Here is a 24283-nt window from a genome sequence, read left to right as displayed (position 1 = left end):
AGAGCAACTATCCAGGGGCCCCGCAAGCCCCAGGTTTCCTTCATAATAAGATTAATGACAAATTTGTTGAAAATTTCCCCACTGAACTACAATATCAACTATGACAGGTCCTCCATCCTTTATCTGGTGGTTCTGCTCTAGTAGAGTTTCAAGACCTTAATTGTTTTAGTTTTATTTTATTGTGTCAAGTACTTTTACATAATTTACATAACTTACAATATTAGGTTAAAAGCGTCAAAATTGTTGTCAGTTCATCTTCTTTCAAATGACTAATTGACTTCATTGATCAAGTTTAATCTGGCCATGAGCTAAGTGAAAATACAGTGACGGAAAAAGTGCCCAGATCCTTTACTTAAGTCAAAGTAAAAGTATCACACTATAAGATTACTATAGCAAAAGTAGAGAAGTACTGGCATCAAAATCTACGTAAGTCCTAAGTAAATATAGTACTGCTGACACAATAGTTATACTGTATGTGTCCTGAATATCTAAGACATCACTTTTTAACATACGTTTTCCATGTTTTAACCGAGATATTTATACGTCTTTTATCTTCCAAATCATTAAAACCATCCTTACTGGGAAGGTTTAGATACAACTGGTTGCTAGGTGAATTTGGGAGGCTAGGGAATCACAAACAAGTTAGCAGCATTTTTCCAATTATTGTGTTTGCTAGAAAAACATATTACACAGTTTGCTGCTTCTTAGAGAAATTCAATGTGGAGAATTTCTAAGATTTCCTGTGTTTTGAATTTCTTTTAAAGATGAAGATGGCCTGTTGGGCTCTATGGTGCTGTACTCTTTTGCACTGTTGTTGTGTGTTTAACCTTTAAATTTACAATGACCTGTGGAGATGACATGTTTGTAACCAGCTATAAAGACAGCAACGCTCTCTGCTCCCTCCATGTGCACATGACCGAACAGAATCAGCAACATCTGGATCCTTTTGTGCAAAGTTGCATTCTTCAAAATTAATCTTATATCCTTTGTCTTTCCTTTAAAATAACTTCATCAACAACAGTAATAGAAGTTATATGACATTACACATTGTATTAGTTTCTGCTTATGTTGTGTTGCAGTTGGTTTTTCCTTTTCATAGTTCTTTGCAGTTGAGAGTTGTTGTGAAAGAAAAGTTTGAATGCATTTAAACTTTGCTTGTAAATGACCAATATGAGCAACATTACCATTTACTGAAGGCTCATGCTCACAGTTGGCAAATATGTCAGTTGCTTTAAGTTGGTTTTCACTCTTTACACTCCACCTTTTTTCTTTTGTACATGGGAGCTGCTGAGAGTCCTGTTTAACATCTGCTGTGACTTAAAGTCCAACATAGAGTAGAAACAGCATTACCAGAGAGGTAAGTTAGAAATGTTCTTATAAAAGACAGGGTTGTTGCACATGTGCAGCCAAATTGTGAAATGTGAATTTCTATTTACGATAACAGCAGTATGTTTTGTATACAAAGTTACTGTGTCCTGCTGTGAACATGTTTAATTTAAGGTGTATCCCCTTTAGTTGTCCAGCTTTTTGCTTGTGTAACAAATACACAAGAAGATCTGTTGATGAAAGATGTAAATAAACACAGAGGAATGAACTCCTGCCATGGCCGTGTGAAAACCATGCCAGCTGCTCGTGGAGCTGAAAACTGTCACCATTTAAATGATGAGTGAGCGGAACAAGCAGGAAAACATCCACCTCAATGTGACGGGCAGTCGGGTTTGTTCACACTAACGTCTGAGTACGTATCACAGACGCCTGTTGTCGGACGACTGACAGCAGCTGTAGTCTGGTCTTACCATGGATTTCCTGATGTGGGTCAGTCTGCTCTTGGCTTTGCTCTCTGCAAACTCCAGACTGTTGATGTCCTTCAGACGAGCTTTGTACTTTCTCATCTGCTCGTTGATGATCAGCTCCACACACCTGCAGGGGAGACACATTTACAGTAGAACCATGAAAAAGAGCATGAAACCACTTGTAAATCCATCTCTAAGTTTGTGCATAAAGTTTTTTCCACGTTCTTCTATTATGTCTTGAGGAATAAATGTAAATGTAAGTGGTCCTCCTCTTTAACTATAACTTCTATTAATATTTTGACCGTATGGAAACATTGTGAAATGCAGATTTTTATTTATTCATTATTGTTATTGTTGTTTATGTTTTGTTTTCATGTTTCAAATGACTTAATCTTAATGTTGGACAATAACACATTTTCCTTCATACTAGATGTAAACACATTGGCCTTTATATTGTTGGAAGTTATTTGAAAATATTAATAAACATAATGTTGAAAATAAATAAAGAAATAAATGTCTTAGTATATGACAGTGTTGTCCAGTCAAAAGTAATCAACCATGTAAACAGAAAGTCACTGTAGCATCACAAGCTGCAGCATAACTTCATAAACACAGTTTAAGGATGGCAAATGATATAAACTACCAGTCCTTTGTGAATATAATACTTTGTTTTATTTACATAGGCATACACAAAGAATATGTGTTTGTCAGAGTGAGGATTCATGCAGTTTAGAGTGAATTGTGCTAATAATTGAACCAATGCTATCTGGTCTTTCAGACATAAGTTGTGTTATTTTTGTGAAATGTACTTTAAAATAGTTCCAGTTTACATCTTTGAATTAAATACCATTTTAATTAAGTTTCAGGTCAGACTTTAATCATCACTCTCAACATCACTCTCTTAGCCTTGTTAGTGAGCTCAGCTGCAGTTACACCTGGCAGTGTGCGTGTAAATATTCAACTAATCTCTATAAGTATATGTTATAACTAGACAAAGATTGATTTTTTAATGAGCCATGCTTAAAATAAACACCATCAAAGCAAATCTACCTCGGCCAAACAGGTCGATGATGTTGTGAGATACAATTTCAGAGCCACAGTTACAGAGTTGAAGTCTTTGCTCCTACAGGCCTCCACGGGCACTTTCCATCAGCCAATCAAAGAAGACTCGTGTTATGCCACTTAACACAAAGTAGTAACAATGGATGGTTAACTCTGGTTTAAACATTCTGTTTTTTTTGTGTTGCAACACACTTGTGTTGTGTGAAGCCACCAGTGAGAAATAATGTGGATAAAATCAAAAACAATGCACCTAAATCTTTGTGGAAACTGTGAAGTGGAACAAATTATTACGTATGATATCTACACTCCTTTGGCCATGAAACATCTCTGTTGCAGGCAGTTCTTTTGATTACGAGCCCTGTTTGATGATTTAGAGATTTAACAGGTAGAACTTGAGTTATAGTTTGAGGTCAGGGGACGTACGCAGTGGTTTTGCTGATGTCTTGGACGCTCTGCAGCGGGTCGATGGTGTCGGGGCAGCGAAGGATGCAGGGAGCAAACACGATGGCGAGGGCGTTGGCTGACATCCTGTTAGTCTCCTCCTGCAGGGCGATCCTGTAAAACACCACAGAATAATCCTGTTAATCCTGATGTTGATCCATAGAGAATATTCCCAACAGACACCACACTTAGAGGATGGCATGTGAGCGAGACGGTTAATCCAGAGTCTCTGATAATCAGTGAGGAAAAAAACAACAAAGGGAATCTGAAACCTCTGCTGCCAAGATGAAAAAAAGCTGACTGCACAGACATTTTGCTCACAGGCGAAATCATCCGTCAGATCTTGTTTCAAAAGCTCATGTTCAGACTCTTGCCTGAGGCTCTAACGCTGATGTTGATTCCTATCTCATCTCTCACCTGACCAGATGGAAGATGAGGCGCTCCAGTGTGCTCAGGTGTGTCCTGCTGAGCTGGTCGATCACAGAATACACCCCTCGGATCACCTCCCGCTTGTCTGGCTGACCTGAGAAGAGCAAAAACACACACACACACACACACACACACACACACACACACACACACACACACACACTCAGATTATCACACTGACTCAGCTGGAATAGCCTCTAGACTGACAAACAGTAAAGCAGCCGCTAAAGGAGCTAATTATGAGCTTACCCATGGCCCTGAGGAACTCCTCGTACAGTTCAAAGGTCATGAGAGGGCTGGGCAGGTCACGCAGCCACTGCTTGAGAACACTGGCAATGACGTGGATGTTGTAGTCGTCCAGGTTCACACTGTTCACATCTGGAACAGAGAGATACGCTCAGGAAAATTAACATTCATTCATGTTTCAATTATTGTGACTGTGTTTGGCAGATTTACAGGTAGATGTAATCACAGAAGTAGTAGCAGTAAAAGCAGTAATGGAAGTGGTACTGGAAGCAGCAGGTGTTGTAGTAGTTGTTGTAGCAGGAGTTTTTGTAGTAAGGGTAGTATAAGTAGTAGTAGTAGTAGTAGAAGAAGAAGGAGAAGGAGAAGGAGAAATCTATTAGTAGAAGAAGAAGAAGGAGGAAAAGAACAGAAAGAGAAAGAGGAGGAAGAAGCAGTACCATTTAGTAATAGTATTATTAGAAGTGTTAGTGGTACTACTAGAAGAAAAAGCAGTAGTGGTAGTAATAATAGTAATGGCAGCAGTAGTAGTAGTAGTAGTAGTAGTAGTAGTAGTAGTAGTAGTAGTAGTGGTAGTGGTAGTAGTGGTAGCAGTGGGTAGAAGTGTATGTAGTAGTAGTACTAGTATAAGTAAAGGAAGATGTAGAAGTATTAGTAGAAGGAGCACAGCAGTACTATGAGAGGTAGAAGAAGAAGAAGAAGTTGCAGTAGTAAGGACTATGTGAAGAAGTGGTAATAGTAGATGTAGTAGTAATAGAAAAAGAAGTAGTAGAAGATATAGTAGTAGCAGAGGATGAGGTTGTGGTAGACGTAGTGGTAGAAGTGGCAGTAATAGTAGCAGCAGCTGTTACAGATGTTTTATATGGAAATGAAATGAAAGGTGTTGGTCTCACCTGTGTCCAGCCCCTGACGGAGTTCTTTGATCTTATTGGTGGAGCCCGACTTCCTGTAGATCCCCTCTGTGTAGAGGCCGTGCATCTCGATGTAGTTGATGAGTTTCTCCACCAGCTGCGGCACCGTTCGCTCCTCGCTGGTCAGACGGGACAGCTCCACGCCAAACTGCCGAGACGACAGCTCCGGATCGTACTTGTTTAGAAAAACACAAACGTAGAAATATGTCACAGTGAAGTCGGCCTACTCTAGGTAATGTTTGCTGAGCTGGGCTGTGGCCCCTGTGACAGTTACAGCATGATGATGCATGATGAAGTGACTAATGAGCCTAATCAACCTGTAGCTGAGTGTATTTAAAGGAGCAAGGGTTTGTTTTAGAGCTTATGAATTCAACTACCCTTAATTCAGTACTGTGCAGAAGTTGCAACAATTACATCATTTCATTATTCCTGGCAGATCCACTCAAGCTGTGTCAGACTGGAACGGGAACATCTGTAAACTGCCATCTTCAGGTCTCTCTACAGATTTTATTTGGGGTTTAAACCTGAGCTTTGGCTGGGCCACTTAAAGACACTCAAAAACTTGTTCTGAAGTCACTCCAGCTTTGTCTTTGCTGCGTGTTTCGAGTCATTGTTGTGATGAAAGCTGAACCGTCGCCTCAGTCTCAGGTTGCCTGCACTCCTTCCCTCATTTCTGACCAGTCTCCCTCTCTCTTCCACTAAAAAGCCCCCCCATAGCCACATGCTGCCACCCCCATGCTTCACTGTAGGGATGGTGTTAGTCAGGTGATGAGCAGTGCATTTCAGTTTTCTTCTCTTTGTCATTATGGATTATTGAGAGTAGGCTGATGGGCAAAATTAAACCTACAACACATTAAATTGTTCAAAAATGAAGGAGTCTGAATATCTTATTCATGTATGTATCCGAAGCAGAATTGCTCTGAATGTGGAATAACTCCAAAACGTGGCAGGAATACGATCATTTTTCATTACGTTTGACGATAATGAGTCACAAAGTTAATTAAGAAGGTGAAAACTGAATCATTGCTTTGATTAGTGATTAAACCAATGTGCTGTAACACCCATATTCATTCTTTTTTACCACCATTATGATATTATAGCATCCTGAAACTCAACAACTTACGATAATGGACAAAAAAAAAAAAAATCCACCTACCTTCTTACTGCACTTGGTTGTCATCTTGGAGCAGCACTTCCTGTGGCAAGCGTAGCGACACACTGCAGACAACAGAACAACACAATCAGACCGATGACATCTCTACAACCTCCTCGCACCACTGCACTGCCTGCTGCTGCTGCTGCTGCAGTCAGTCAAGACCTCAAAGACTCGGGCCGGTAAACGTCGAGAGTGGCCGAGAGAGTTTGGGTGTGATGTCTTCTCTCTCTCAGAGTGCAGATGAAGCTTTGTAACTAGACCGAAGATAGATTTATGAAAGGAGCGGGAGGGTTAATCGAATTTTTCCGACACTCAGGAAGGCAGGGCAAGTATGTGAGTTTTGTGAGTTTGAATGTGCAGTGTCTGTGTTTTGTTTGTGTGTGTGTGTGTGTGTGTGTGTGTGTGTGGGAAAGGAGTAGGAGTAGGAGGGGGTTTAATGTGCCGTGTGGATGGAAATAAAAACTACACACAAGGGCGTGAGAGCCTGTGGGTAAGTGAGTTAGGAGAACATTAGGAACTGCAGGTGGTGTGTATTTTTGTGTGTGTGGGTGTGTGTGTAATAGTGAGCAGAGCAGCAGATCTTTACAGCCTGCTTTTAGCCCAAATAAAAAAAAAAGAAAAATGAGGTAAAAAGTAAGAATACTTTCCATTAATTCCCATTTAATAATAGTAATGAATCAAATCCCTTAATTTTGACATTGTAATCCAATTCCTTCCAAGTTTGTTGATGTTGTTCTAAAAAAGTTGTGAACAATTTGTCTTCCACAACATTTAAAACTTTACGTCTAATGCAAAGAATGTCTGACAGGATGTGAAACATACAGTGTGATATTATAAAGTGAAACGCTGATATTTCTGTCTTTTTACCTCTTTATTTTCCTTATTCCATGACTACATCAAACAACGTAAACCTCTGTTGCATCTAACTCGTTAGAACAAACTCTGGTGCACTGGTGAACTCCCATGATGCATTGAGCACTCTCTCTGTCTTTGCATTGATATCATACTATCAACTATCAACTCTGCATTTTCTCTCTCCCGTAGTTTTCTTCTCCTCTCTCTCTCTCTCTCTCTCTCTCTCATCATTCTGCAGGTATCTGACTCTGGAGCTGCAGGATCCACATCTGACACTACAACACTCATTATTATTATTAATATTATCATTAGTTATTATCATTATCATTATTATTGATGACACCATTACCTATGAGTATTACTATTATCATTTTCACTATAACCAACAATCAGCAGTATACTATGCACAGCTGTTCCTGCTCGCTCTCTCTTCTGGACTGAACAACCAAAGACGCTGCATGAAAACTTTGGTCTTGATCCAACTGCCATTTATTACCAGCCGCCACTGTGTATTGTTTTCACCCTGTGTGTCTGTGTGTGTGTGTGTCATCACAGAAAAATGTCCTGGAGACACCGACTGCAGCAGGAACTACCACAGAGGTGGTTGAGTAATTTGGCAGGTGTTTATATGTCTGTCTGTCTGCGGGCAAAATTTATCGCCGCAGTCACAACCTGTAAGATACAGTCGCAAAAACTTGTGTAGGCTGAGTTTGAAGATGGGCGTGGTCCGACCCATGAGTACTGAGAATTCATGTAATATGATAATAATGACTACAGTCAGCATGCTGACAGGCGTCTCTGCTGGTGTGATCCCGTCACAGTATGGCCTGTGGTTTGTGGTGCAAACACAGACCAACCACAGGACTGTGTGATTTAAGAATTTAGCGTCAATGCAAAAGGCAACGCAAAAGCTAAACACCTAAATAAAGATGATCCATGTGCTGATTGTAGGAACTGTGAGGGAAACCATATTCAATGTCAAAGAATCAGCTTTTTTGTTTTGATTTTCCCAAATTTATTTAAACAGTTTTGAATGGAATGAATGGACTGCACTTATACAGAGCTTTTCTAGTCCTATCGACCGCTCAAAGTGCTTTACAATACTAGCCACATTAACCCATTCACACACACACACTCATACATCACCTTCTTTTACACAAACAGCGCTTCTACCATACATACACACACTCATAAACTGATGGATCAACCATCAGAGGCGATTTGGGGTTCAGTATCTCGCCTACGAACACTTCGAAGGTGCGGACTGGAGGAGCCAGGGAACAAACGACCCACCCTCTGATTGATGGATGACCCGCTTTACCTCTTGAGCCACAGCCGCTCAAAAATACCTGTATATGCGTCTGTGGCTGATATTATTAATGCTCTTATGTAGTGTGACAGTAATCTTGGTTGTTTATGTTGTATTTACTGTTGTACTGTTTTTGTTGTCTTCTTGGTTTTCTTGGTAAGGATCAACTAAACTGAACTACAGGTGTGAGCCAACTATTTAAGTGTTAAGATGCATGTGTGTGTGTGTGTGTGTGTGTGTGTGTGTTTCTTATGTATCGAGTCCTCACGTTTGCAGACGCAGGCTCGGTCCATCATCCAGATGAGGGAGGAGCAGTACTCGCAGTAGGTGGGGATGCTGTACTGGGTGGACTTGAAGATGTGGCCATTGTGTTCCTCCACCTGCAGGGGGCAGTAGAGCCGCCGCTCAGATCACATTCATTCAGAAATGTATTGTGTATATTCCGAATACTTTGTTTTAATCTACCAAAGTATTTCTAAACTCACAATGTCAGTTTCCTTCTTCCTCGACTTCTTGCGCTCACGTTTAGGAGCCTGAAAAGAGAGACATTTGTTACTTGATGATAGTGACACATGTAATGAATTAATCTGTTACTTATACAAAATGTATATACAAGTGTGCATTTCACGTTAAAAGGTACACGTCAAAACTCTTTAATACTTACTATCTGCATTCATTCATATATTTATCACAGATAAATCTCAATAAAGTCTAACAGCTTGATAAAATATAAAATCTTTCCCAGCTGTTTTTACGTCCGACGATCTGGTGAATCTGATGCGTCTTACCCTGCCGATGGTTCCCTCCATGGGCTTGAACTCGGTCATGAATTCATCCAGGAAGACCTTAAAGGTGTTGACCCACACCTTCACTGGCGACTCGCTCCAGTCTCTCTGCTCCAGACGCATGGTCTTCTCCAGGATGTGCTCGAACAAGGCGTAAAGGTCCTTGTAACGGATACTCTTCCCATCATCCATCTGGGGGTGAGGGTAAAGAAAGGGAAAGAAAAGACGTACCTTATAGTTTGTATGAAAGTCAACACAGCATCAGTTACATTTACATTTTCAAGGGTTTTCTTTTCCATTGCGATAATCAGGTTTTTTTTTTTTTTAGGTGCCAGATGGGTGTCATGTCTGACTGGACCACAGGATACGGCACAAAACAAGAAGGATTCAACAATCACAGGAAAGTATCCAAGTATCACCTCCCTCTGACTGAAACCTTCTCTGACTGATCCTGTTGTGTTTGAAGCAGCTGAGAACAAAAGGAAGAGAAAAGAGCGGCGAGGACTCACGGCCAGAGCGGTGGAGTATGAATTGAAGATGTTGATCCTGAACTCCTTCAGCGCCTTCTTGAAGACGACGTCCACCATGGTGTCCTTCTTACTGTCCTCAGAATCCAGGTCAGCGATCTGCAGGGACAGCACAGTAACTTCTGTAAGGTCTGGACCCTGTACCGTAATACTCTGATGCAGGATGATTATTCAGCTTCAAAATAGGGTGTAAAGGCGTCTTCTTATGCAACGTTAGCACACAAATACACAATGTATGCAGATAATTTACTATTTCAAATATGATCACATACCCATAAGTCCTGGGGAGAGTCTTGGAGTGTGTATTAATTGTGTGTGTGTGTGTAGTAATTTAGACATAGTCGTACTAGTTGCAGTCATGGCAACGTAATAAATTAAATCTGACAATAAATAAGGCAAAAAGTTAAATCAGCATACTGCTCACATAACAGACTAAAATAATGTCTATAAGATTTGTCAAGTTCAAGTTAACATTTTTAAAATATATGTTTGAAAAAGGGCTGAAAACTTCTACATCTGAGGTCTGGACGAAGGAGATGATTTCAGCTCAGCAACAGGCTGCTGCATTTTTACAACCTTGTAAACTATATGTATATGTAGGCCTTGATTTGGTTATGGAGCCCAATAACTGGCATCCTTAAATCCAAAGATTTCCTGTTCTCACTTATCTCTTCAGATAATTAATATTTTAAGTGTCTAGATTTCCGCCTCCAACCTAAAACAACAGAGGTGAGCTCACAGCACAAAAAAAAATCACATTTAAATAATTCATCAGCAGCGTGTCATGGCCGAAACATTGTCCCAGTTAATCTGGTTCATCTAGAGACCACACTGTGGGTTATCCACATTAACGGGGGCCCTTTTCTGACCTGGCCTCAACATGTTTCTCTGGTGATCTGCTCACAAGTGGTCAGCTCTAAGTACGTCAGTTCACACCTGGTATTAAAATGTGTCTCCACATGCGGTGTGTGACATTGTTTCTGGCCAATCGACAGACGGGTCCGTCAATGTGTGTGTGTGTGTGTGTATGTGTGTGTGTGAGAGAGAGAGAGAAAGAGAGCGAGAAGTAAGGAGGGGCTAAGCGAATCAATGCGCATTGATTCACAGCTTTAGGCTCTACAGTGAAATAAAGTTTTATCCATTTGAAATAGTAAAATATTTTCAATATTTCGAAACTGTGCTGGGACTAATTAGACTGTGGCAAAAGACGTCAGTGGAGTAGGCGGTTCTTCGCTTTGGCCCAGGACGCATTTACACTCACACTGTGAAGAGAACGTGGCCACATGTGGCTCAGACGCATCTTGGGAGCGTTCACACCTGTTTTCACATCTGATTTTTTATTTACTTTCATTTATTGATGCTGAGGTGGAGTTTACCTTTACCAATTAAAATCTAGTTTATATTTAAGATAGTTGGTCTGGTGAAACTCACTATGCTGTGTTTGTGTGTGTGTGCGTGCGCTCAGTGTGCACAGGTGCAGGTTCACCCTCTCACCTTCTTCATGAGGAAGTCGTTCATGCTGCGGTAGTCGTGGGCCGACGTCAGGATGTGCAGGGCGTCGTTCTGCCACTGGGCGGGCTCCAGAGCGATGCTGCTGATCTTCACGCTGCGACGCCTCCTCATCTTGGGAGACGGCTCCTTGTTCTCCTTACTGTCCCTCACCCCCTGAGAGGGAGCCGCCTCCAGGTCCGGACTGTGAGGGGGAGACGGGCCTTCTGGGAGACAAAGATGGAGAAAGTGGGGAGGGGTTACAATGTGTATGTTTCTGTCGGCTAAAGACGGCTCATTGTGCGTTTAGGTGATTCACCATGCGTCTCTCCAGCTTCACTCCTGCTCGCCTGCTTCTCTCTGGACAGTTTCTTCTCTCCGTGCTTCGTCTTACTCCAGAATCGCATCTTCCCTCTCATCCTGCTAAATGACAAACACAGCTGATTAATTAAAGATCAATTCTTTTAAAAATAAAAGCATATCATGTCAAAATATGTCAGCGAAAAATGCTTGTAAATATAAAAAAGAGGAAAGAGAATCATGTTTTATAATTTCCCTAATGAACAACAGTGTCAGACAAACTTAGATGGTGTTTTTTTTTTTACAGTTCTGCTACAGTTCTGTAAAAGACCGATGTCATCAGCAGAAATAAGATTTTCTGTGAATATATACAAAAAGACACTTGGGGGGGATCTACCTTCCATCTTGACTGGATGTTTTCCTGAGGACCTCCACTTTGCCCAGGTCTCCTGATGACATGGTCTTATGGATCTTCTTCTGGTCTTTGTGAGAAGGCTGGAGAGCAGAGACCAGCAACCAGTTCAGAAACAATATATAAATTACATTTTACTCCAGTCAGCTGACCAGGCTCTGGCAGGTTTGTGGGTGGACCAGGATGCTGTGGTTTTGGGTGAGCTGAATTCAGTTGTTTTAGAGTTTCCTGTTTAACACAGGTTGGTTCATCTGGGGTAAATCATGCATTATGGACAGTGGTATTATATTATGGAGTAATATGCTTATTCTATAATCTTCAAATAATGCATCACTACAGTAAATGTTTGTGACTACATACAGTATTTAAGTAAAGTACTAGGTATAAATATTCTGGTTCTAGTGATTCTACTAAAATCTACTGATGAATTTAATGTGTAGAAATCAGAGATATCACAGAGAATGATGTTGATGTGTGAGAGAGAGAGAAACAGAAGTCATGCTCTGAGATCCTGTTAGAAAACGACGTTGTTAGTGAGAAGGTACTGGGCTCGAGGTGCGGACAGCTCCAGCATGCAGGAGCGGTGGAGCGCAGGCGTGACGATGTGTTCTCAGGACCGGTCGGTTGTCGGCGGGCAAAAATATGAGATCTTCAATGATCCACAAGCTGTCAGTCAAACTGATCTTACTGTGAAAATCTGTTCGTTGTTAAAGAAGAAGTAGGTATAGGGATACTTTACTGTGCTGGCAATTTGAGTTTAAATCTTATATTTTTTCTTTCAAGACAAGTTTTCTTCTTCACCTAAAAATGACAGATTTAATTTGATAAGGGTGCCGACAAACAAATCACTTAAGGCTTAACTTTCCTTCTTAGTGATGAAGTAAGCAGTCAAATATTTGATTACTAAATCAAAAGATATGAATCAATAACAGTCCTGACAATAAATTAATTATTTATGTGCAAGCTGTATGAAGTTTCAAGAATTTGAAACTGAAATTGTAATTGTAAATTTACATTTACATTTGCAATTTGAAATTTCTTTAGATTTGGGGATGTTGGCAGTTTAGTTTTTAATGAAGAAAAATATGAGAATAAACTCCAAAATGTTGAATGAAGTATCCCTTGACAAAGAGATGTGTTTTTGAGAGGGAAAGCGGAGTGAAGCCTGGAGGTGAAGCTCAGCTCAGCTGATTTTCAAACCAACAGCGAACCAGAGCGACGTGCAAAGCTCCTCGCTACAGACCAACCACGGTGACGGCCTGTGTTCATCAGTGGTGAAACAGCCGAGTGAAAGTGGAGTTAGAAGTGTTAAAAAGCTCCTCCCCAGCTGCTCGGCCAGGTCCACCTGAGAAGAAGGTGGATTTGGGGTGTTGGGGGGGGGGTGGAGTGGACAGGAGACTTGTTTGGAGGTCACGGGCCTCCGGAGATCCGGTATTTTACCATCTCTGAGTCACTGTGACAGTCAGCCTCGGGGTGGGTGTGTGGGGGAGACAGGAAGGGGGGCAGCGTGCGGGAGTGGGCTCGGATGTAGTATTCGTCGTCGTCGTCTGACTGGGTCGCCCCCTCAGAGTTACAGCGGGTGAGGAAGTCGGAGCGCGTCCGGGACATTCGAGCTTTCTTTTTGGGGCCCGGACGGCCCACCTGCTTCCAGGCAACCACAGGAACATCAGGTCAGCTGCTGCATCGTGTGTGTGTGTGTGTGTGTGTGTGTGTGTGTGTGTGTGTGTGTGTGTGTGAATATACATGAGGTTTTGGAACTGACTTCATGTGTACAGGACTATGAATCTAGTGAGAAGATAATGTAAACCTTTTATGAGGTAAAGCTTTAGGAAAACTTACAGTAAGCAGCCACAGAACTACACAACAGCTGCAGATAAATCCAGGAGAAAACATATCAACTATGTATAGAGCATTTTATAAAAATGTAACTTTAGCTCTGGGAGACAAGGTTGTTCAATCATCACAGGGACGACACCAAAGTGATTTAGTGACAAAATTCCTTTTAAAATTTTCCTCCAAATGAAGCAGTAAGTTATATATTTCAGCAGGTTTATTTCCCTGCCTCTCAGCTGTACATAAACGCTATCTGTGCTTCTTTATCCTGCAGTAAATCTGCTGTGTGTCTCTGCTGCTTTGATTTCTCTAAGTTTGTTATTTCCTGTACGTTTGGCAGCACAATGAGAGCTACTACAAACCAGTTCACTTAAAATCCGTGTATGTGTGGCCTATTAAAATGAGTCTGATTCTGAGGTCTTAACATAGACTGTATTATATTTCTGTAGATACAGTGTATATAAGGGAGTCGGTGAAAATATCTGATTCCAAAGTTGCAAGTTTTTTTTCACTTTTACTGTCAGGAACATGCTGTCAACTTAAAATTTGTCATTATTGATTTAGAGATTAGTCTGCACACATCGACAGATCAGTGTGTGAGAATCAAACGATGTGCATAACATAACGTGTGACGGAGCATGTGGGTGTGTTCACACACGCTTGTGTGTCCTACCTCTCTGTTTCTGGATCCAGCAGATTTAGAGTCATCTCTGAACATGGCTAGAGATCTTTCCTGGTTCACCAAATCCTTATCTGACCTGCAACGCACAACCAGACGTTAAAGGTTTTACAAAAAGGCTCAAATCTGTTTAGACATTTACCTGTCTTAAGTAGAGGCAAATTGACATGTTTTAACTTTAACTGCTTACATGGTCCTTTGTCGTGAAAGTTTGTGCAAATGAGAGCTACTGAAAACAAAATATTTTTTAAAAATGTATGGTCAAGATGCTTGAAATAATCATGATGCATTTGGTTGAGTGCTTTTAAGTGCTGAATATACATCAAATAATATTATGGTCTTGGATTTTTGAACAAAACATTTAATCAAAAAGTCCTTGGAGCTAATGCTGCATGTTTGGCGTCGTACAGAATTTGCACAGCCACAATGTATTTTGAGATATTATTAAAGCAGATTTGTTGCACTGATGAGAACCATGGCACCAGAATTGTGGCTTGTCCAAACTGCACTCAATGGTTCACTTACTTGGAGAAGGGCAGCTTGCGCCTGGGTGGGGAGAACACAGTGTTGGACGGTTTCTCCACCATGTTCACAATCACAGTCTGGGCTGAGCTCTTCTTCTGGGCTTTGGGGGGTTTGGTGTCCAGGATCGGGCTGGGGGCCTCCTGCACAGGCTGGATCACCTTGCTCTCCTGCTGATCGGGGGGGACCGGAGGCTTGGGCTCCAGGATGATCTGGATGTCCACCTCCGAGGAGCAAATCCCTTCTGGACTTGATCCATGAGCGGCTGAAGAGGGGACCTTAGAGGACGTGTCCACGTCTCTTATGGCTTGCATAGCAGTCCCATGAGCCTGCTCCATCTCTGATACCACCTCTAAGCCGACAATGGGGGTCATTTGAGAACTGGATGACGCTTCTCCTGTTTGAGGAGCTCTCTCTAGGGTTTGGGCTGCCAGCAGCTCCCCCTCATCCACTGGGCTCTCCTTCTGCATACTGATTAAAACCACTACCGGCCTTCGCGACGTGGACTCCCGCCTCTCTTTGTAAGATTTGCTGGGGCTTTCGAATTTTGGTTCATGAATTGGACTTTGGTCAGAAGAAATATAAAACGTTGCCCTGGGACCCTCCGTCACAGGCTTTTCATTGTAGTTTGAATCTCTCAGCCCCTCATGTAGCTCAGTATCTACAGCTTGGGTTTGTTCTTGAGGGGCTGTCGACTGGGAACCAAAACCAGGGCCTTCAGTCTCCATGTCCTCTACACTGAGCAGTTCAAAACTGCCATGACTGGCTGGGGATCCTCGGGGCGAGTGTCTGTGAGGCTCCTCCAGCTGAGAGCAGCTGCTGTCTGGGACTGAGTCCTCTTGCACAGGACCTCCCACACTGGTGGTCCGGACCTTCAGGAGCTCCAAGCTGAACTGAGCCTGCTCCAGCTCTCTCATCCGTCTGCTCTCTCGTTTGGACCGGTTCTTATGACTCGTCTCATCCGTGCTCCTACAGCGCTCCGAGTCCTCCTCTCTCTCAGTCTCTCCCACATCCAACGAAACTGGTTTAGAGTCTTCAGAGAGTTCTGCAGAGACGTCCTGGGCATGATCCTCCTGTCCCGATGTGGTGAGGTCCTCCATGGTTCCTGCATCCACCTCTGCTGGTGGACTCTGCTGTCCGCTGAGTCTCTGTGTTTCATGCTGCTCCTTCAGTTCTCTGAACCTGAAGACACGATTGGTGAAAGAGTCATGAAAGAGGCAGAAAACTGAATATTTCACGCACCAACATTTTTTTTTTGGCCACTTAGGGGCAGTGGAAACAAATCATCATCACCTTTCCAGTTCATATGGTTACCTACAGATGCCTATTCATGTACGCAGCAGATATGGAGAAACCTTATCATTCATTTGGAGCCATGAAGTGTAAGTCTTACATTCACTCTTCTTTCAGCTCTGCTCTTGTTTTTCACCTGCTCCTGAGAGAAAATATTTGTCTCTTAAGATCCTAAATGCTGCATTATATTCAGCAGCGAGGAGGTAGAATACAACGACTTTTGATAGCTTTTCCACTGAAAACAGCTGAAACTGATGCTGTCAGAGCAGTGAGCGTGACCAAAAACAGTCAAGTAACAGACCAGAAAAGCTCCACAATGAGCTGAAAGATGCTAAAACGATCAGTAGAGCTGACCAGAGCAGAGTCAGGTGATAATTCTCCGTGGGTCTATTTTTTATGAGCCACACATCCATATTGATTATAGCACCTTTAAAACCGCCTCCGTGATTTGTTTCCTGCTCCTAGAAGATGGTGATCACTGTATTTTACAGCTGAAAAAAGCTGCTGTTGATGACCTTGAGTGACTCAAGTAGAAAAAATAATATACTGTAATATTTTTAAAATCAAAATGACTTGAAAATGAATGGATTTGTGTATTATTTATTTTGAATTTTCAAAATTTTTATTTTTTTTGGTGCCTGACAAACATCCATCAAAATGTTGCATCATGGGGCGCAGCGGTGGCTCACCTGGTAGAGCATGTACCACATAGGCTTCATACTAACTGCAGCAGCCATGGGTTCGAATCCGACCCGCGGCCCTTTGCTTGAATGTTGTGTCACTAATGAAGTCAGCGCTGACAGTGTTCAGGAATTCAACCATTTCTTGTGCATGTGTCTAGTTTAAGTTTAATCTAATTTTCACTCATTATTATAATGGAAACTGTTGCGGATAAATTATTTTGAATTTCATTTTAAAACAAAAGGCACCAAAAGCCTCAGTGACTCGTCAACCTGTCAAAAAAAACCAGCAGCACATACACCTGCGCTCTAATTCTTCCATTCACCTGAGTCGAGACAGGTATCCTCTGCCCAGCGCCTGCAGCTGCGTCACAGTGCTGTGCTTCCGACAGTAGCGGCTCCTCTCTCTGAATCCTCTCCAGGCTGATTGAACCGTCACAGCTGCCACTGATCTGCGATGGCAGCAGTTTCTCCAGCTCCTCTGTATGACGACGGCGGAGTCCCGCCACTGCAGGAACCTCCTGCGCTCCGCGAAGCTCCTCCAGGCCGCCTGCAGACAAACCGCCGCTTCCTCCTCAATGCCCGAGTCGATGGTGGACTGTTTGAGGAGGCAGCATCGCCACCATCGCTGCAGAAAAACAGACAAGGAGAAAATGTTTTGAGTTACAGAGAGAGGAGGAAATTCAAGCTGCTTTCAGACAGAAATCCCAGTTTTACAACTTTCACCGAAGATTTCCAGCTGTGAGACCAATCAGTCTTGCTTTTCTTCAACAAAAACTTTGACAAAAACATTCCTGTGATTCACAGCAAATCTCCTCAATAGAAAGACTGACTTTCCTTTTTAGATATGACCTACTTTAAGTCAGAATTTTGGGCAGCAAATTTCAAGTTAAATTCCCTTTACAACCGACTAAAGACATCTCACTTCCTGTCAGGTTGACCTGGACACCGGCTTTAGATAAGACCCAAATAAGTAACTGATGTTTGTGGAATTTGATATTTTTGTTATTGGTGGGAGGTTACAGTGAGTCAGGACAATGTGATACAGTATGACTACCTTATCAGGCACCTGCATCTGGCAGACTTAACAGGAATGTTTATAAAATACTCTGCTGAGGACACAAGCTGACCTTAGAACTTAACTTCATTTTCTTCCATTTCAAAACTTTATTCATAATCACACTGTACTCTGGGTAAGTGCAAAAAGAAGTTGTTTTTTTTTCTGACAAACTTTCAAAAACAAAAGCTGAAATATTCATTTACAACCTCAACATTTTCGACAGTTGACAGTGTATATGTTCATGATTTCTCCTAGACGTTACAGTGTCTGTGCTTCACTGGCTCCTGCCCAGTGTTTCCCTGGTTCTGGACTGACTGGGTTCGACTGGGTTTGTTTTCTTTCAGCCTGACAAAGATTTGGACAGCTCCGCTCTGAGGGCGCTGCCAGAACAAACATACCAACAGTGGCCTGAGTGCAGCGTTTTCCTCCTCTGTCTGTCTGTTCACCGTTTGCTTTCCCTCATTTTCTCTTTCACTCATCAGAGAAATAACAGCATTAATTATCAGTCTGTAACATATCTTTCTCACTTTTATCTAAAAAAAAAAAAAAAGAGAGGTGAATAAAGATCTTTTTTTTTCAGATTCTAAAGCTTGACACGAATATATCCAGTTAGGAAAATAAAACTGTTTAAATTGTTATCATTCATTATCACTCATTAATTTAGTAGGCCCCTGAACTTTAAAGGGTATTTATGTCACGGGTCCTGTATTTTCCAGTTAATTTCCTGGAAACTTTCTTCATAATTTCCTAAAAATGATCTGATAATTAACTGTAAATATATCAATAAAAAAATCACAACAATATTTTCAAAACAGGTCTATGCAGTTTGGTGCTAAATATAAGGGAAATGGAGAAAGTGTTAGTTGCTACAGTTATAAAGCTGCTGCTTGTTATGTTTGAGTTTTTGAGAGAAAACTAGTAAATGATGAAGTCGGTAAGAGAAAAATAATTCATAAACAGATGTCAGTGTTCATCTGAGTTTCCTCAGACAAACAAAAATGCTTCAATCTTGATTAGACAGAAAATATTCCACACTCACATTTTACAGATCAGTCTCTGGAAATGATGTGGAAATATCTATTTTCTGCTGAGTCAGTGAAGTTTTAAAGCCTGGGGTTTTATTTATTGATCATCATATCAGTTAAAAATATGAAACTAAGGAAATGATCTGCAAATGACTTGTAATATATTGGACCCGCAAATAACTTTTTTTCTGTCCTCTCTGATCTGATTGGTTGCAACGATCCAAAAGTCTTATCATGTGGTCCTTCAGTCCACCTGTCCGTGGCGGCAGAGAGGTGAGAAGTTAAACCCCTGCAGATGAGTCCGAGGAGGCAGTGTTCAGTTACTTTAATGTCACCGTGTTGTTCTACAACAAGTCAATCCCTTACTTTATATTACAGAGTGAGAGCAATAACAGCTGGAGTAATGTGGAAACTGTTGTAAGAGGATAAATGCTCATCATATCTAATCACCATAGAGACCTGTTTGTCTGGAGTAAATGCTCAACTATTCATCACTTCATGTTAACACAGTCTAAGGCTAAGTGGCCTTAATGGACTATGGAAACTCCTGAGACGTTGGGTGGAAGGAATTTTGCTGTGCAGGATTGTTAGGTTGATTCATGGCGCACTAACAGCAGTCACTTCACAACTAATCAGAAAGAGACCACAGGAGCCAGTACCACCACCACCACCTCCCTCTTCCCGTCACAACGTCTCACCTGGATGGCACAAGCAGATCGTCTCATGCTGACAAAGTGCTTCCTCTCCAGGACGGCCCTGAAGCGGCGCTGCAGCGTGACGATTCGCCGCAGGACCTCCTGATGGAGGAGAGTCTGAAGTCGCTGACGCTCCGCCTCCCGCAGGAAAACCTACATCACACAGGACCGTTTTTAATTTTCATATTCCCACACTACAGCAGTGCACCACAGAAAACAGATGGACAGGTTTCCAGAATCCGTACCATGGTGTTGCCCACTTGATACCCAGCCGGCAGCAGGTGGATCCGTCTGAAGAACTCCCTGACTCCGGACTTGGTCGGGCTCGTGCCTCGAGGCAGCAGCACGTGAAAGTGACGCACAAAGTCCTGAAACATGGTGCATGTGAGCGGTCAGAAAAACAGGCGTAGATACAGTGAGGCCTCATGACGGTTGGCAAATACTGTCCGATTCAAGTTTCCACAGAAACAGAAAATCACTGCACATTTCATTATATTTAAAAAGCTTGTTTCAATTTCTAAATCATGTCCCAGAAATGACAGTAAAATAACAGTATTCCTCGTAGAGTAATAACTGTGAATGCCAACATCAAGCCAAATAACTAAGATGAATAATTCAGCCATATTTGTGCATCAATAACAAGCAAGATCAGCTTTTGTGCCAAAGTATGTGTAGGCATACTAAGAGTTTGACTCATGTTTTCAAAGGCTCTGAGGGCGCTTATAAACAGCGCCAAGAACAAATGTGCTGTACAAAAGGACACACAGAGACACACACAGACACACACACACACACACACACACACACACACATTTACATACCACTGAAAAAAGGAAGCTAAACAGAGGTTTCAATTAAAAAAAACTGTATTTTTTTGTTAGCCATCTCAATCACTGCACTATGAACTAATGAAATGGCACTGACTGTAGACCTGCTGCTTGATAGGACACTGTAGTGGTCGAGGATTACCTGGAAGGTGTACTTGATGCTGTATCCTGATTGGCGGATCCGGACGGTTTCCAGCATTCCTGTGTATCTGAGCTGTCTGAGCACCAGACTGTCGTTGAAACGTAACGGCAGCTGAGCGAGACAGAAAGAGATAGAGAAGGCGTCAGTACAACAGGGCGCAAACCGTCGGTCGGTCGTTACGAGAAGCTTCGTTTCAGTGATGACTCCTCCGCAGCGCAAATTACCTTCTCAGCGTTGGATCGAATGCACTTGACGAAATACGGCTCTGACTGATCAAGAGTCTCCATCAGTTTGGTGAGGGACGCCTGCAAACACAAACAACTGACATCACATCCTCATCCAATAACAATGAAGAAAATGGCCACTTTTATCTGACTATTAAACATAGTAAAGTTCTTGTCCTGTAAAAACAGTGACTGCATCTACAATTCAAGATTCAAGATTCAATATCTTATTGCCATTTCCCATACATGTACATATATTGCATTTCCATATATGAAATGCTGTATATGTAGATATAAAATAAAAACATATATGTAAATATTATATATGAAACCAAGAAGAAATTGCAGCTGTCAACAATAAAAAACTCTATATTGAACTTTTTCATCTGCATGTTTTTACCTGTTAATCTTTTATTACATTATTTCCACTCCTGCAAAATAATCAATCTGCTGTGTCACTGATATTTTTGTAATTCTCTGCTTTCCCAGCAGAGGGCGGCGGCAGCACTGACCTGGAACTGTGCGCTGATGCTGGGTGGTTTCTTCTTCTTGTGCAGGTGAAGCAGAGATTTGGTGATGCGGTCGTGCAGCGTCACGCTGCTCAGGTAGCGCAGAGACTTGACGTCCAACAAGTGCTGCAGACAGAGAAGCAGACACTCAGTGAACCAGTGTATTTAGCTGATATCTATTTAGATACTGTTTTCAGATGGTGTTTCTGGAAGTGTGGTTTTGTGTTGTGTCGGCTTCGTGTCTTACCTTGGGAAGGGTCGGCTTGCTTTTGCAGTTTTTGTTTCTCCTATGGGTGAGAAATGCAGTTTTCTTATTAAATGCAGAAATCAGTTTGTGCACAACAGCACCAGTACCATTTAAAAGATGGTTGATATAATGTTGCACGTTCACATTCATGAAGGTGAAAGACTCATTCCTAAAGGTTCCTTGAGATTTCCTCCTTTTTAGTTCCTGTTTGCGTCTTTCTTTGATAAATTCTGCCTACTACACTACCCATAATACAATGGGGTAGCATCTTTTCCCTGTTATAGGCCAACTTCCTAAGCACTTCTACTCAATGTTAACATCATGAGGTCAAGGAGAGTTAATAAGGTCTTAGGATAAGACAAACACAGTGAGGAGAGAATCTGACTACTCTTACACTAGGATTTTCTTTTTAAACCAACTTTATTTACACATGGACAATGAATCTTCCTCTCTTAACCACAAACACAAAACAAACAGGATTGAAATGTTGAAATAAGATAAGGAATACACAATAAAAGAGAGCAGCCATTATATTATTATATCAAAATATTTATATAAATTTAATGGCTGCCTAAAATAACATTTTCTTAGGTAGTATTTTGTTATGATGATGATATTGATAATTTTATAATATTATATAAATTCAAGTATAAATTCAATTTGCTTGTTCTTCAACATGACTCCTAACTGGATTTAAAAGAGAAGAAATCTATATTTATGGATTTGAAGCTCAGCCAATCATGTAAGGATTTTCATAAGTTTTGGATTGTGTCACAAGAGATGCTTTGTTGTTTCTACATTTACGTGGGTCTATTGTGGTCAATCTACAGTAACGCGTTGTTTTAAATGTTGCTGCTGCAAGGAATTATGGGACGGCATTTTCTCCTTTCCTTTCGTAAAGGAAGGTCCAGTGTTTCCTATGGCAAAGGAGATAACAGAGGAAGCATTGAAGCTCCTTTCCTTATCATTTAGAGAAATCCACCAGCTCTTAGGTAAAATTTCACTTGCAAAAACTCCCACTTCCTCTGGCAGCTAGACATGTACTGTATGTTGGGGAAAACTCCCGGCACATGTCAAAGATGTCAGTCCTAATATGAGACAGTAACAGCTGAATGACGTCCATGTTTTGTAATTTTAATCCATTAGCTCAGACCAAAAGTTTGGGGTGGAAATACAAAACAAAACACTGGTGTGAGTTTGGTTCAGTGTGTGTCTCACTCACAGTAGGATACCCTGAGCTCTCTCCAGGAGCTTGCTGTTGGTCGAGTTGAGGAAGATCCCGTCCTCTTCCAGGGCGGGACTTCCTGTCGAGGAGAGGCGACTCGACCTGGAGCTGCGACCGTTACAGCCAACACCGAAGCCATCCCTACAGGGGTGGGGGTGGGGAGGGGGATGGGGTGGGGGGTACAGTACAGGTGAAAACTCCTCATCACACAGAGTCCCTTGATTCAATGTTAACACCAAGTTTGAGATGTATGTCCCTCTCCAATCCAGTCACTGCAGCAGTCTAGACCATCTCTTTGTCTGCACCAGTTATATTGAACGTTAGATTTCTTAACTTTAATGATGATGAACTGAGGTCTTTGTCTTTGTCTTTTTCCCAACAGATTTTATCAGAGTAAGCTTGGTATCTTTACTAACAGTATTGTGATGTATTTACACTCAAATATTAAGATAGGTATTGTCCTCAGAAATCTTGCTATGACTTGTGTTGTGTGGGACTCACCAGCTGGCTTTCTCATTCAGGGCGTTGGTGCCTTGAAGATCAGATAAAGGAGTGCGCGGATTCTTTCTAGTGATGCCTGGATGGACGGAAAGAAAAGATACATGAGCTACACTGGACTGATCTGACATCTCAGTCACACCCTGTTTGTGAGCACAACATGTAGATCCAGCTCTTTGAGACCTACACAGTCCTTTCTGTGACGTACACTTTCACCTCTCTGAAGCACAACCTCCTCCACCATGAACATGCTGCATTTTATAGAGTCTTCTTCAGCCACTTCCTCCTCGCTGTGCTTCCTTTGGCCTTTATCCTGGTGTGTTCTTCCCCACTTTTATCCTTCTTTGTCTTGCTCTTGTCTTAGCCTGGCATTACCTTTCCCCAGTCAGCCTTAAGGAATATATGTGTGTGCGTGTGCGCGCGTGTGTGTGCGTGTGCATGTGTGTGTGTGTGAGATTGACAGATTTTTTTCTCTTCACCTCAGTGCTTGAGCTGGGTGTTTCCTGTTTACATATGTGGTTTTCTCTTGTTAAAACTTAAACTCACTGCTTTTACTGTACTTTTACACATATGCACACACACACACACACACACACACACACTTCATGATTGATACCACTGTAATGTTTGTATGGTAAACAGGAAGCTACAACCAGCAGAAAGTAAGCTTAGCTTAGCACAGATACTGGAAACAGGGGGAAACAGCTAGCCTAGGGTTAACAAAGGGAACAACATCTACCTAGCAGCTCTCATCTCTAGAGCTCTCTCATTAACATCATTTCTTGTTGGATTAATTCATAAAAATGTTCATGTAAAAATGTCTAAATTTTTATTTTTGGTGTAATATTGGATCATTTGAACCATGGGAGGGAAAAATCAGTATTTGGTGGAGCTGTTAACAAACTCATAGACATCTGAAATATGACTGCGCTGCTTTTTGTGAGACGTCAAAAGCCAAAAAGGTTAATATGTCTGGTTTAACCTTTAATACTGTGTTGTATTGAAAAAGCTTGTTTATCATCCATTGTTTAAAATCTTCATCAGTAACTAGTAACTAAAGCTGTGAAATAAATGTGGTGGAGCACAACGAACAATATTTCCATCTAAAATGTG

General features: G+C 41.7%; 1 protein-coding gene across 1 annotated transcript in view; it reads right to left on the bottom strand.

The window, feature by feature from the left end:
* LOC111229784 (unconventional myosin-IXa-like) overlaps nucleotides 1–24283 on the bottom strand; it is a 127647-nt gene that overhangs the window by 4992 nt on the left and 98372 nt on the right. Inside the window, exons 16-40 of the mRNA XM_022756254.1 lie at nucleotides 23174–23249; nucleotides 22670–22813; nucleotides 21448–21487; nucleotides 21204–21326; nucleotides 20692–20772; nucleotides 20468–20578; nucleotides 19744–19866; nucleotides 19502–19651; nucleotides 17045–17346; nucleotides 14749–15927; nucleotides 14218–14302; nucleotides 13152–13355; nucleotides 11697–11794; nucleotides 11292–11419; nucleotides 11006–11226; nucleotides 9494–9610; nucleotides 8988–9176; nucleotides 8685–8732; nucleotides 8468–8579; nucleotides 6036–6097; nucleotides 4862–5054; nucleotides 3975–4103; nucleotides 3714–3819; nucleotides 3279–3410; nucleotides 1797–1920 (exon numbers count right to left, since the gene is read on the bottom strand). Of these exons, the coding sequence (XP_022611975.1) occupies nucleotides 1797–1920; nucleotides 3279–3410; nucleotides 3714–3819; nucleotides 3975–4103; nucleotides 4862–5054; nucleotides 6036–6097; nucleotides 8468–8579; nucleotides 8685–8732; nucleotides 8988–9176; nucleotides 9494–9610; nucleotides 11006–11226; nucleotides 11292–11419; nucleotides 11697–11794; nucleotides 13152–13355; nucleotides 14218–14302; nucleotides 14749–15927; nucleotides 17045–17346; nucleotides 19502–19651; nucleotides 19744–19866; nucleotides 20468–20578; nucleotides 20692–20772; nucleotides 21204–21326; nucleotides 21448–21487; nucleotides 22670–22813; nucleotides 23174–23249 (4277 nt within the window). The remainder of the gene's footprint in view (nucleotides 1–1796; nucleotides 1921–3278; nucleotides 3411–3713; nucleotides 3820–3974; nucleotides 4104–4861; nucleotides 5055–6035; nucleotides 6098–8467; nucleotides 8580–8684; nucleotides 8733–8987; nucleotides 9177–9493; nucleotides 9611–11005; nucleotides 11227–11291; nucleotides 11420–11696; nucleotides 11795–13151; nucleotides 13356–14217; nucleotides 14303–14748; nucleotides 15928–17044; nucleotides 17347–19501; nucleotides 19652–19743; nucleotides 19867–20467; nucleotides 20579–20691; nucleotides 20773–21203; nucleotides 21327–21447; nucleotides 21488–22669; nucleotides 22814–23173; nucleotides 23250–24283) is intronic.

The sequence above is a fragment of the Seriola dumerili genome, unplaced genomic scaffold (assembly GCF_002260705.1).
Source record: "Seriola dumerili isolate Sdu_G_001 unplaced genomic scaffold, Sdu_1.0 BDQW01000242.1, whole genome shotgun sequence".
NCBI classification, from domain to species: Eukaryota; Metazoa; Chordata; class Actinopteri; order Carangiformes; family Carangidae; genus Seriola; species Seriola dumerili.
Note: the sequence above shows the minus strand (reverse complement) of the source record. Positions and strands in the feature narration are given on the sequence as shown.